Below are 13,581 nucleotides of genomic sequence, written 5' to 3'. Positions count from 1 at the left end.
AAGAAAAACTTTCTACTACAACAGTGGTGGGGGTAGGGATAAGCAACATTTTGGTACTCAGCACTTTCTAATTCCAGGGAAAGATAGTTGAGATAGGATTGAAGGATAGTTGAAAAGGATTGTTTTGCTGGGGTTTGTTTGGTGTTGGGGTTTTTTTACAGTTTGGTTGGGGGTGGGTTGGGCTGTTTTCCTGCAGTTCATTTCTTTCCAGTGTACTTTCTCTATGTGTCCTTAACATATGATTGGCTATATTTTAGAACTGTAGGGTTTGGCATCCAGTCATACTGTGAGGATAAGTGTCAATTACAAGGTACCACAGACTTTAAATACAGTAAATCAGCACATAAATTATGGCATCTATATTTTTACCTCTCAAAAGAGACCACTAATGAGAGCACTTTTTATGCATAATGTGCTGCTTCTGATGAAGTATGAATTTTTTATTAGCATAATGGATTGCAGATATTTAAGTAGATAAGAGAGTCAGAAGGGATCTGTGTGTGAATGAACTTTGGTCAAAGCAAATATTCTTAAGCAGAGGCCTCAAAGTCATTTGCGTCATGGCAATTCACCTGGAAAGGTGAATACACAGATCTTTCTGATCATTCTTTATTACTTTCTGTTCCCTGTCTGAAAATTAGCCAAAGATCCAGTTAGGCAACGGTGCTTACTTTCTTTTTTATCTGTTTATATATTTATTTACTGGGGGTAGGTATGTAATGAAGCTTAAGTAAGCGATCCTTCCTCTATGAAAGTACTGATTCCTTCTGAAACTTCTGAAAATTTCTTGGAAGTCCTAAGTTTTTTCAGGTAAAAAAACAGGATTAAAATGTAAGACCTCAAACTCTAATGCCTGCTGAAATAGCTTATTTGTGAGCAAAAATGCAGCTCTGTTTATAGGAAGACAAAAAAATGAGCCTTGTATATCTACATTGTACAAATAAACTTTTTTTTCCAGTGTTTCACCCATTAACTTATGAAGGAGGAGTGGATTTAAACAGGTAATTAACAAGAATCTGAATGTTTTTGTTAAAGCAGTTAGCTAAGTTTCTCAGTATCTCTCCAGGTTCTCTGCCAGCTGTAAAAGGGCTCTGTACATGAATGGTATTGCTCTTCCATTTTATACTCCCAAATATGCAGAGAACCAGCATCATATTCTCAGTTTTAGCTTGCATTAAAAGACTGTTTCTTAAGCATTTCTTCAGTCTGGCTTTTCTGGAAGTGCTTCATTTTTTCAGTCATTGAGAATATTGTTATTATACATAAACAAAGTTATGAAGCTGTTATATGATTGTAAATCTTCTGTAAATCAATTCTATAAGAATATGTGATGGCCTGTAACGCTGTAGTAACTGCACACACAGTTCCATGCTTTTGGGGAAGGGGAGGGAAAAAAGTACTTGCCTCCATGGCTTAATTATATATCTTGCTTTGTGAAGTATTATGGACCCCAATGAAAAAGTAGCTCTGCTGACACAAATCCTGGAGTTTGGACAGACGCCAAAACAGTTGTTTACAACCCCTCATCCTCAAAGGAAAATTCAGAAATTGAAAAGCTTGTCTCGAACATCTAGTCACAGCACTTCCATAGCTGAGTCTCCAGGTAAATGTTTAATAGATTACCAATGTGAAGGATTTGTAATTTTGAGTAGTTTCTTACTCCCACAGGATCTCATTATACAACTCTCCTGGCTACTTTCCCTGTAAGCCAACTCAAGATAAATCCATGAACTAAATCTTACAGAAAAACAAAACCAGACCAGTTTCAAATTTCAGTATACAGGTGTTGCCCTGTGTTTTGTTTTATGTTCCAGTGGTCTCCTCTGGGATTATTCAACCTCAGCTTCTGAAGCTGTGGGAGGGCGTTCATCCCTGGCCTTTCCTGACACTTTAAATTCAAGCTGATGTGACGGCAGTTTCAATGACCATATCTGCAGGCATTCTAAATGATGCAAAGATTTGTTTGGTTTTTTAACAGGAATGTCTTGGGGGGGGGGGTAATTAATTAATTAGCTTGATCAAAGTAAACCTTAAGAACTTAAATTAAGCATCTGAATTTTTTCTACTTTTCCATAACTTGAATGAAAATCTGAAATGAAATTTTTTTCCCCCTATACCCCTACATACTGTAGAGACAGATTTGATTGAATAATTTTCTTCTAGAAGAGGATTTTAATGCCCTCTCAGGCTTCTGTTCAGGGCAGAACTTGAACCACTTCTCCAAAATGAAGATGCTACTGTCTTCATAATGTATATAGTGATTTAACTATAAATTGGCCTGAAGATTCACTTTCTTTCACTTGGAAAGATTTTTCTCATTTGATTTCTTCAGTTCACTTACCATTTGATGGCCTTCACTTTGAAGCAGAGGAGTGCTACTTAGCATAGCAACCTATAGCATCCAATGGGGCAAGTGGGGCTTTGAGAGTTGTATGTGGTGATAGTGATGGTTGTATATTAAATATATTTTCTGCCTAAGTCATTAATTCACTTATCAACAGTTTCTCTAGGGTTTGACCTTTTTATAATCAATGTCTAATTATCTCAATTTTGTTGCGTTTTTAGTCCCTTAACTTTTGTAACAGTGAAATGAAGATGTTTTTAGATTTATTTTTTTGGTTTTTTTTTTTTTGTTTGTTTTTTTGTTTTGGTTTTTTTTTGTTTTCCATTTTGGAATTACATTCCGTAAAGTCTGCTGCTTAAAAGCACTAATTTGTTGAGAAAAATCCTGGTTTTTACTGTGGAAGCCTATGCAAATTCAGCAAGAGATTTGGGAATAAAAGTTAGGGATCTTGTCACTCTTTGCCATAGTCTAAGGATCTTATTTCTGAAGCTCTGCATGATTTCTGTAATTTCATATTTATGTCAGCTAGGTATTTGAAATATGTCTTTTTCTTTTCTATTTGTGATGGAAGTTTATTGTGGCATTTTATTGCAGTTTCTCCAAATGAAGAATCATTTGAAGATTTGACAGAAGAAAGTATAACACTTGCCTGGAACAATATTGCCAAACTAAAATTAGATACACAATGTAAAATTCACAAAGAGTAGGTACTATTCTTTCCAGTCAAAATTCTCCCACTGAATTGGGGGGGTGGGGGGGGATCTGTGTGTCAATCTGAATGATGGTTTAGGGTTTAAGGTAAATATTTTTCTTTGGGAGATGACTTAGTGATTTGATTATGCAAGTTGAACTTGAGTATATGATGGGTCATGAATCCAGAGAAGGTATTTGTCAGTTTTATTTTTGCTATTGTTTTTCCTTAGCTCTAGATCTGTATAAGTTCACTATCATTTTACCTGAGGCAGATATTGATTGCTCTTCTCTAAAACTGATAACAACAGCCAGATAAAAACTTCCTTTTTTTTTTTTTTTTTTTTTATAACGTCAGGAGGGGACACAACTTTATCCCATCAGATTTGAAAGGTTAAACATTTAAGTTGTTCCACTGTACACTTCAAGCTGCTGCTGCATGAGCAGTTTGCCAAGTCTCCAGCTATAGGTTTTTAGTTAATCTGGGTACCAAACTACTGTTCTGGTGGATTCCTAGGGATTTAAGAGTCATTAGGGGCACTTTTCAGGTGAACTTTGAAAATACCTAATAATGAACAACATCAGCTATATTTTAAAGAACAGGTTTTCTTTTGCCCCCATCTCTTGTCTTAGTGACTGGGCTGGTTAGGAGGATTTCTTGCTACCTTGAGTCCAGCTACTTTCTTGGTGACTGTAATCAAATCTAGGAAAACATTATCATGTCCCTAAAACAAGGTCATATTTTTAGTGAGAAATCTGCTACCAGATTGTTAGCATTAAAGAAATCCTGATCCTGAGAAGAGACTCAAATATCAGCTTCTGATTATTTTTATTACTTTTTTTTCCTGAAGACTGCTGAGAAATAATGAGACACAGAGCTGTGTAACAGAACTTTGGCTGTGCAGGATGCTCTGTGCTTCCTAATTCCCTGACATAAGCTTTGTCTAAATTTCTTCCTATAGTGACTTTGCCAGTGTCAAATTAAAAGAGATAAAATGTGCAAGTTCCAATTCCTGACACTTGAGGTTTTCAGTATCTGCTTGTAGGCAGCTTCCTGATTATTTGTAGCTAATCCAGAATTGGAAAAACAAAATGTGAAACCATTTATCCATTTATCTTCTCACACGGGCAAGTCCATTCTGATGAAGATGGAGTTCTTACAGAACACTACAGGGATCCTGTCCTGGTGTTTCACATATTATGTCAAGGTATATTTTTGTCTTCAGGCAGATAACACACCACTGTAGTGTTTTTAATCTCCTGGAATTACAGAGCTCAAATAACAGATTTCAGCTGTAGTCTATTTACAGTATGGTGGTTCAGTTTCAAAATCTATGAAGTCACCCACAAGCTTACTTGTATTAAACAGGGCAATAACTGGAATAGCAGTCACTTGCAATGGATCTTCTGTTTTCACTACATCCCAGGGTAAGTATTACACAGGTATTTACTACAATCTGCAGTGTAAATGCAGGTTATTGTTTTTTTAACAAAAGGGCATGAAACTGAAATATATATCTGATGTAATTAAATAGCTTAACTATATGAATTTGCTCAGTTTGAGATGATTTTGACTCAAGCATTTCAATATTATCTAGGCTTGGAAGATAATCTCAGTGATAATAATGGATAATACTGGAAGTTTGTCCATTTAGATACCAGAGTTCTCTTAGAGTTTGATGAGCATGGGGTGGTCCATCTGCACCTCCTACAAAACAGGGTAGTTCCAGGCCAAAGTAACAAGTCTTATAAAGAGTTTCTCAGAGACTATGAGAAACCTTTGTCTGCTTTTCATACTAAGATATTCAAGCAGGAGCAAAATTATTAGCTTCTAGAATATAAAATAATAATTTTATTTTCTATTTTTTCCCTTATTCCCAGATTCAACTTTGAAGATGTTTTCCAAAGACTTGAAAACCATCCAGAGGAGTGTGTCCTTTTCAAACATGGTAGGCTGCTGTCAAAATAAGAATGAGATGATTGGGAGTCTTCTGAAAGCTCAGTGAGATAGCTCTTAGCATCCATCAATGCCTCTTTTCTTTCCCCTGCCTACTCAGTTGTATTGTGTGTGAATAATTTAGCAGAGTGAATTGAGACTCTCTCTGGCTAGCAGAGAGACAGAGCACATTCTGCAAATATGGGGAAGAAGAATTAAATGGTTACACTGGCTCTGTTCTGTTGCCCTGCTACCCAGGGAAGAGCTTGTGGTAGACAGTCTGGCATGAGCATGCTCAGTCTTCCTGAGCAACCTTGAACTGCCATTGGGACCAGAATTTTAAAGCTTAAATTCCACCACATGCTCACATCCAGCATTGCCTTACTGCACCCAAGTGTTTGAAGCCTGTGAGTCAGTCAGCAGAGGAAAGCCAAGCACAGGGAGTGGAATCTTTGCTGGGTGAAAATGAGCTATCCTTCTTCCGTGAGCAATGATCTCAGCAACTTGTGAACACTTTCCCCCTGCTCCTAAACGAGCTAGAAAAGGGTTTCCGAATTTCATTTTCTGTGCTTGAGCAATGTGGCCAGACCTGGGTTATAAAGATACACTCCCAGTTGCCATATTCAGTCTTTTATTGATGCAAGACACCAAGATACATCAGTTTTCTCTCTACCACCATCTCTAGGGGGAGCAAGAATGGCAAATGTGTTGACCAGACAGAAGCCATAGCATGCTCTGACTGGTCCCCAAGTAAGTTGCAGGATCAAGACCCTATGGTCTGCCATGGGACACATTAGCAGGTGATTCTAGATACATCAATTCCTAATCTTCAGCCAAGAGGAACTTGGGAACATTGTTTCTTGCCACTGTGAAAAGGGAGCTCTTTGACTCCTAAGCCAAAAGTCTGTTTTTCATGAGGAGGCTTTGTATACTCTTATTCTTCTCCCCTGTAGTTTTCATGCTGGTCTAAACACTTCAAGCAATGCTAAAAGGAGTAGTTTACAGTCCAGCAGCTTACTATTTTCAAACAGACCTAAAACATGACCAGTAATGATAGCAGGTAAAAGCACGGGGCTGATTGTTCGTTTTTTCCTTGCCGTTTCTAGTGATGGTTATGTAACTAAGCAGGTATCTGTAAATAATGTTTCTTGTTAAAAGTAGCAGGAATTAGACAGTTGTATTTCTTCTTTGAAAGACCTGAGCTAATAAGTACCTGTGATGGAGAACAAATATCAAAAGAATCTGCAATTTTAGTTTCTGTTAGCTACTTGTGTCTAGAATTTAGAGCAGCTTACAAGATGAAGGGCTGACCCACTTACTTCTGAGTGAGGAATTACATACCATGTGCTTGAAATACCAGTTTCTTTGGAAAGATTTATCAGTTCTGCATGTATTTCTGAACATTTCTGCTACTTTTATTTAATAGAGATTAAGTATTCTTGATATTCAGTGTCCAGCCTCTAAGGTTTTTCTTGATCAGTGTTCATATAACATCTGCATGTTTTGGTTTTTTTTAATAGAAGATTAAAATGTTTCTTGTTGTCCAAAAGCATGTTAATGTACTTGAATTGGATTTGGGGTAGGAAATTGAGTATTTTTTTTTTCTTTCTTGCAGGCTTTGTCATCTTGTCTAATCTTACCAGGAGATACCACTGTCATAACTTCTTCATGGGACAATCATATGTGTGTATTTACTTCCTGTTGACTTTATTGAATTTCATGGAGTGCCTTGGTTGCTATGATTATGGTTTTAGTTAATGTAACAGAAAATAATCACATTTTTAAAACACAGTGTCTGTATTTCTAGTTTTTCCCACTAGATTTCTGTTAAAAACTACAGAAACGTTACTTTATTTAAAAGAAAAACCCTTAAGTTTTACAAAATGTAATGCTTTTATAACCTTTCTCTGTTAGATATTTTTATTCAATTGCATTTGGAAGACAGCAGGATGTCCTATTGGGCCATGATGATGCAGTCAGCAAGATCTGTTGGCGTGATGGGCGCTTATTTTCTGCATCTTGGGATTCCACTGTGAAGGTTTGTAGATGGGACTGTTACAGTTGCATGACTATTTATAGCCAGCACTTTGTAATATTCCACCAGCCAAATGCTTTGGGTGGATGTACCTGTCGTACTAGAGTAATAACCTAGCTAGTATCACAGTAAGTTTATTTCCAGAGTTTATTCTTCATTTAGATTTAGCTCAGCTGTTTCAAAGCTAAAGTGTTTTTTTCAGGAAATTTCATTCATTATTACTTACTGTAAAAAATGAGGATTCTGAAGACAAACTGTATTTTTTGGAGAAACTGGAATGTTTTGCAGCTTTGGCTATTACGTTTCTTGGGTGGAATAGATTTCTAAAATGTTTAATAATTTTGTAATTTACATTCTTCAGCTAAGAGGAGCAGAAACTTGCTAATCTAAAGAGCATGCCTACAGATAGGTGGAAAGATAATTTAGAAGCTAGAGACAGGACAAACTTTCCCAAAGCCTGCTGTGTATGATTTTTTTGGTAAGTACACATTAGTGCAGTGATATACCCATTCTTAGGTAGGCTCTGTAGGGTATCTGGAGTCAGCAGAGTTGTGTTCACCATGTGGTTCTGCTTAGGGTAAAGGAATTCAGGTGCCATTGCTGTACTCTGCCACATAGGCAAGGCCCACAGTGAACACAAGCAGCCCCCCCTTGTAATGTGAGTTCAGCACTGAAGGAACTCATCTGGGGTTATATTACTGCTTCCTTGAACAAACATAACTATCTGTGTTGTAGGTGTGGCACTGTGTTCCTGGAGAGACCTTGAGCAATAAAAAACACCACTTTGAACTGCTTGCACATTTAGAACATGATGTTAGTGTAAGTATGTTGATGCAGTATCTGAGAACAGGAAAATTCATTGATTATTTAAATCATGACCTAGTGGTAAAGCACAAAGATTGGGTTAGGGGCTGAGGGGTGTATTTTGGGAAATATGTGTAGGGGCTTTTTGTTTTGTTGGGGGTTTTCACTGTCTGATGGTTCTGCACCAGTGTTCTGGGTTAAAAGGTCCATTTCTTGGGACTGAAACAGCAATGTAAACAGAGGTTTCTTAATTTGTCTTGCTCAGCTTGTATGTACAGAATTCCTATGGGGGGCAGGAAGAACTGGGTGGTTTTGTTTGCTTCTTTGGTTTTGAAAACAGAATGATCTTTTTTCAAGTGTTTTGATCGTTACAGCTTCCTCTTAATGTAAGGCAAGCAAATGAAAAAGACATCCTGAAATGTTTACCATGCTATTATGGTAAATATCTTAGTGAATTTCACTGTAAATATACAAACACATTGTGTGCAATGCATCATAAATGTGTAACTGGTTACTTTTGTTTATGGCCTCTAACATCAGTCTGTGAAGATATTTAGAATGACTGTGTTCTAAACCTTCCTAAGAGTTAGTTTTTTAATAGGTCACAACGTTGGCAAATGCTGAAACGATTCTGATAACATTTAAGTACCCAAGAGAACTGGAAACAGCTGATGGGTAGGAAGTTTTTTAGAAGTTAAAAATTTTACCCTTTAGGGTAGAGTCTAGTTAGATGGAGAGTATTGGTACTAAAAGCAATCTGAAATGTCACTTAGCATTTCTGATTCTGCAAAGCAAAAGCTTTTTAAAAGGTCTTCAAAGTGACCTGTTTTTTCTTCTTATAGTTTGAATGTTTCACACTTATACCTAATTAAGGATGTTGAGAATTAAATTCAAAGCTTTTCATAAATATCCCCTTAGGGATAATGGGCTTGTTTTGTGTATGTTTAAAACCTGTTTCAAGATGGTTCACATGAAAGAAGAGGAGAACTCATGGGATGTTTAACTTCCTAGGTAAATACAATGGACCTTAATGCTACAAATACCATCCTGGCATCTGGAACCAAAGAGGGTACCATTAGTGTTTGGGATGTTACTACAGCAACAGTGTTGCACCAGCTGCCACATCATTCTGGGACTGTATTTCATGCTGCTTTTAGTCCTGGTATGTTGGATTTCAGTTTTTAATATGCACTGTTGGAAGTTTCAAAGGGAATCTTATTCTTAATACCATGTAATATATCTTACTGGAATTACTGCTTTAAGGGGAGGATGGTGAGATGTTTTGGATTGTCACACATTTCCTCTGTAAAGAATTTAATTGTAGACAAGGCCATGCTAGGCTGCAGACCAGTGTTCTAGACTCTAAAAAAATCTTGTTTATCTTTGCTTGCTTAGAGACTTAATTTCCAGTAAATTATTTATAGATAAGTAGGTTGGGTAATGTCTCATCCAACACACTGATCACAGAGTGCTTTGACAACTAGAACTGAATGTCTGAACATGCTTTTTCTTCTTGTTGTTCCTTTTGTTTGCTTCCTTCTTTTGTACAGACAGCAGACATCTTCTGAGCACAGGGGAGGACTGTTGTTTTAAAGTAATAGATGTACAAACTGGAATGCTCGTGTCTTCTGTGACCACTGAAGAGCCACAGAGGTAATGCTGAGAACATGCAGGTTTTGGAGCTGGGTGGAGATGGTTGGTGACAGCAGAGTGGGAAGGGCCATAATACTGGGAACTTTGTTTTATTGAATCACTTTTTAGAGTGAAAAGACTGACATTCTAGCACGTTGTGTGCATTATGATCAAGCTTTCCAAACTGGGGCAAAATCAAACAGCTCTCTAAGTAAACAACTTTTCAACAACATCCACGTCACTTAGAGATGATGACAGCTGTCGCTAACCAGCTCTTCCAGCAGCTGAGCTACTGAAATGTCTAACGAGTTTTCTTATTTTGGGGTTTGTTGTGGAGGTTTTGTTTTAATGTTTTGTTTTTATTTTGTTAGTCTTAAAAAAATACTGGCTTTTAAAATCAAAGACCAATCACTTTTTTCCAGCACCTGAAAAAAGTATACAGTTATTTGTGGTTTATCAGATAAACAGATGGAATGCTTACTCTTACTGGAGTAAAAATATAGCAGCTATACATGGAATACACTTCATTTTTTTGTGGGTATACATAATTACATATGCATGTTCACATATATATTTTCACTCATTATTTACCTGAAAGTCATCTTTGCTTTTTAAGTGATGGTTTCAGGAATATGAAGTGGCAGAAGTGAAAGTGGTGGCTCACGGGAGCACTGGGATATCACACACATCCATAGCTGACTGGGCCCTCTTCTGTTATGGGATTATGTTTCATACTCTGCCAGGGGAAGGCCTGGCTGGGTCTAGGGCAGTCACAGAACCAAGTTTGGGTCATCAGTCTTTAAAATAATTTGGGAATAATCACAGAAAGACTATTGAAAGGTAGTTTCCTTTGTTTTCATATGTCTATTTCCAGTTCTTTTTTTTCCTTTTGGAAATATTTGGCTGTCGTCATGCAAAAGCCTGACATGAACTAATTTACTTGCAGGTGCTTCAAATGGGATGGAAATACCATCTTATCAGGATCTCAATCTGGTGAATTACTGATTTGGGACCTTCTAGGAGGAAAAGTTACTGAAAGAATCAAAGGGCATACAGGTATGCCTAAACTATTTCCATTCTCAAACTGAATGTGAGATTCCTATTTTCCAGCTTTTGTAGTACTGAAAAGTTTGAGAGTCATCTGCTCAGCCAGCTGGCTGTTCCTGATGTCAGCTTTACGTGAAACACCAGAATTAAAAGTAGGTCCATGTGAGCCTCCTAGGAAATCAAGTAAGAATGGAAGAATATTGCTTTGTAGAAGACTGGCCAAAGGGAAATTACTTTCAATTTTTCTAATTCACACAACAGTGCAAAAGTCAACATTTTTCTACCTCTTGGCCCTAAAATATAGTATAGATTGTACTGTATCCTTTGCCAAAGTCCAGACTGAGTCTAACAACGTTAAGTAAAGTTCTCTAGTAAACTTGTTTTGGATGGGGATTTATAGGCAGATTAAATGTATCTAACTTCCCTGCTGTAAGTTTTACCTGTGGAGAGATCATTCTGTAGTTGGGGACTTTGCAGAAGTAGGCTTCTGAGGCATATACTACAAGATGTGAACACACCTTTAACATGAAAATTCCAAATGGCAGTGAAAAAGCTCATTCTCCATGAAAGCTTTCCGTAGTTGCCATCTGCATTCTACATAGCAATGATGTTGTCTCTCTTGTACCAAAAGTCAGCTGAGGCAATGGAGCATGAGAGCCTTACTGTGAATAAGAGCAGCTACCTGGGACCCTACTAAAATTCCTCGAAGCATATATGGTGTCAGTGTAATCCAATGCTCAGACTATGCTAAACTCCCTCAAAGAAAGATCTGTTCTCTCATCTCAGGTCCCACACTTACTTGCATTTGGATTTACTTGTTTGTGATTTTTGTTTCCCAGGTGCTGTAATGTCCATATGGATGAATGAACAGTGCAACAGTGTTATCACAGGAGGGGAAGACAAACAAATCATGTTCTGGAAACTGCAATACTAAGTGCCTTTCCCTCCAGTCATTTAAATGAACTCTAATTTTAAACCAAACCTTTTAAAGGAACTTAACTCTGTGCAATGATGGCTGCTGAAGTTCAACCAGATAGGAAGCTTTGTTCAACCACAACTTTCTATGTTATGTTGACTTCACTGAGAGCTCTTTACTTCCATAGAGTATGCATTTGTTTTTCATGGACTATCATACTGAAATTGCTTGTGTAAAATGATATCTGATATGAAATTAAAGACTTATTTTTCTGTAATTAAAGAGCTCGTAACTTGCCATCATTCTTTGATTTACATGGAATGTATCATAGCTTGTTGTTTGAACTGCTTTGAAAGAAGAAGCATTTGCATTCTTACTTTAAGCCTTTTAGGGTGTGTGGAGCTTAATGCTGTCTGTCATGTGCAGTCAACATTTCTTCTTCGTGGAGATGCCTGTGATTGTAAATACTGCTTTGAACACTGCAGCACCTGCTGTTCTGAGCAGGCCCCAGTTGGGCTCCTGGACCGTCCTTAGCTGTGGCTATTTGCAAAGGCATACAGCACAATAAGACCAAATTCTCTCTTGCTTTTTCTTACTCAAAACCAGCACTAATGTATTGGTCTGAAAAGAAAACAAGCATAAAATTGATCTCCTAACAGACCAGATACACATACATGTGTTGGGATAAATATTCCCCTAATCCTGTGCCTGAAGTTGGAGCATAACAGACTATCACTCCTTTTCCTCATTTTTATTACTATCCTTTTCTCTTAGTAATCTTCAGCATTTTCATGTTTTGTTTAGTGTTCCCAACCTTAACTCAAATCACTTTGGGATGAAATTTCAGTATGGCATTTAAACAGAGCTACAGTTCCTGGGTTTATCCAATCCCTCAGCTGTCTTAACCCAGGAACAAAGCAGTGTTGCACAAGGATTACTTTCTCTGTAGGACTTCAGGGTATCTTTTCCTGGGAGGAGCTGTTCTGAAGTGAAAGACTTGAAATATTTAAATTGTTTAAATGAAGTTTTTAATGGTTTATTTATAGCAATAAGCATTTGCATTTGTAGTGCTGCCTGAGGATGACTGAAGATCTATTTATTTCTTTGCTGGTCTTCCCTACTGCTGGTGTTGAGGAGCCCTGGCACTGTGTCCAGGGCGAGTGTTCTACTGAACTGTGTTCAGTTAGACATACTGCCTTAGGTTTGACAGCCCATGCCTATTCCAAGACACAGCTGTTTCTTGGTATTGTACAACAATCAGCTCATGGTTAGGTGCTGTTCTTTCATTCCCCCAGTCTTCTATTCTATTATGCTGGAGTGTGAGCTTATTTTTCAGTAAGGTAAGGCTATTAAACCAAAGTGGCATTTATTTCAGCTGCGTTACTCTCTTGGCTTAGCAGATAACTAGATTTTTATGTAATCAAAGAGTGTGTGTGGTGAAGCCACACATGGCGAAAGACTAAGCCATACCATGCACGCCTGCTGTGCCAGTCTTAGTCCTGCAGAAGAATGTTTGCTGTCTGCCCTATTTTTCACCTTTAAATTTATTTATTTCCCAAACATATCTGTGTGTATGCAAACATGGTAGAATGTGATTTTTGTACACTTACTTGGAAATGGCTTGGGTGAATTCTGGATTGTCCTTTCTCACTAGGGGGCCTCCTGCTGCACTAAACCAGATGAAAATAACTCAGAACTGAGGAAGCAGAACTTCACGGTCAAGCTCCCTGAGAAAATATACCCTTTTGGTTAAATATGGAGGCATGGTATGCACAGCTCTTGACTGCAGCTGAGGTTACCTTGTGCTGTAAAGCATGCTCACAAAACAGAGCCCTCACCCTGCTCCATTGCCTAAAGCAACCATAGCTTTTTAAAGGGGAAAAATCAAGTTAAACTGGATACTTCCTTCCAGTTTCTGTGAATTTATGTATGTGCATTTAATCATTAGTTACGCTTCAGAGCCAGCTAATTTCTGCCTTAAAACAGGAGCTTTTTGATTATTCTTTTACTTCTGGTTGCTATCTGCTCTAGCTGGAAGTTCTTGTATTGACATTCTACCACTGTTTTTTCCAATGGATTGCCCCAGTAGTTCTAGCAAATCTGTCTGATAACAAAAAAAAAAAAGTATGGTCATCTTACATTCCCCCAACATATTGTTGTCTTGCTTTACTCTTTTT

At 37.6% G+C, this 13,581-nt stretch overlaps 1 protein-coding gene across 1 annotated transcript in view; it reads left to right on the top strand.

Annotated features, from left to right (window-relative positions):
• NSMAF (neutral sphingomyelinase activation associated factor) overlaps positions 1 to 11,686 on the top strand; it is a 38,785-nt gene extending 27,099 nt beyond the window's left edge. Inside the window, exons 20-31 of the mRNA XM_050971822.1 lie at positions 959 to 1,001; positions 1,440 to 1,603; positions 2,939 to 3,047; positions 4,404 to 4,462; positions 4,916 to 4,983; positions 6,586 to 6,653; positions 6,885 to 7,008; positions 7,741 to 7,824; positions 8,821 to 8,971; positions 9,360 to 9,462; positions 10,388 to 10,497; positions 11,328 to 11,686. Coding sequence (XP_050827779.1) covers positions 959 to 1,001; positions 1,440 to 1,603; positions 2,939 to 3,047; positions 4,404 to 4,462; positions 4,916 to 4,983; positions 6,586 to 6,653; positions 6,885 to 7,008; positions 7,741 to 7,824; positions 8,821 to 8,971; positions 9,360 to 9,462; positions 10,388 to 10,497; positions 11,328 to 11,422 — 1,178 coding nt within the window. The 3' untranslated portion in view covers positions 11,423 to 11,686. The remainder of the gene's footprint in view (positions 1 to 958; positions 1,002 to 1,439; positions 1,604 to 2,938; positions 3,048 to 4,403; positions 4,463 to 4,915; positions 4,984 to 6,585; positions 6,654 to 6,884; positions 7,009 to 7,740; positions 7,825 to 8,820; positions 8,972 to 9,359; positions 9,463 to 10,387; positions 10,498 to 11,327) is intronic.
• Positions 11,687 to 13,581: the final 1,895 nt, after the last annotated feature.

Source organism: Serinus canaria, chromosome 2 (genome assembly GCF_022539315.1).
Source record: "Serinus canaria isolate serCan28SL12 chromosome 2, serCan2020, whole genome shotgun sequence".
In the NCBI taxonomy this organism is placed as follows: domain Eukaryota; kingdom Metazoa; phylum Chordata; class Aves; order Passeriformes; family Fringillidae; genus Serinus; species Serinus canaria.
Note: the sequence above shows the minus strand (reverse complement) of the source record. Positions and strands in the feature narration are given on the sequence as shown.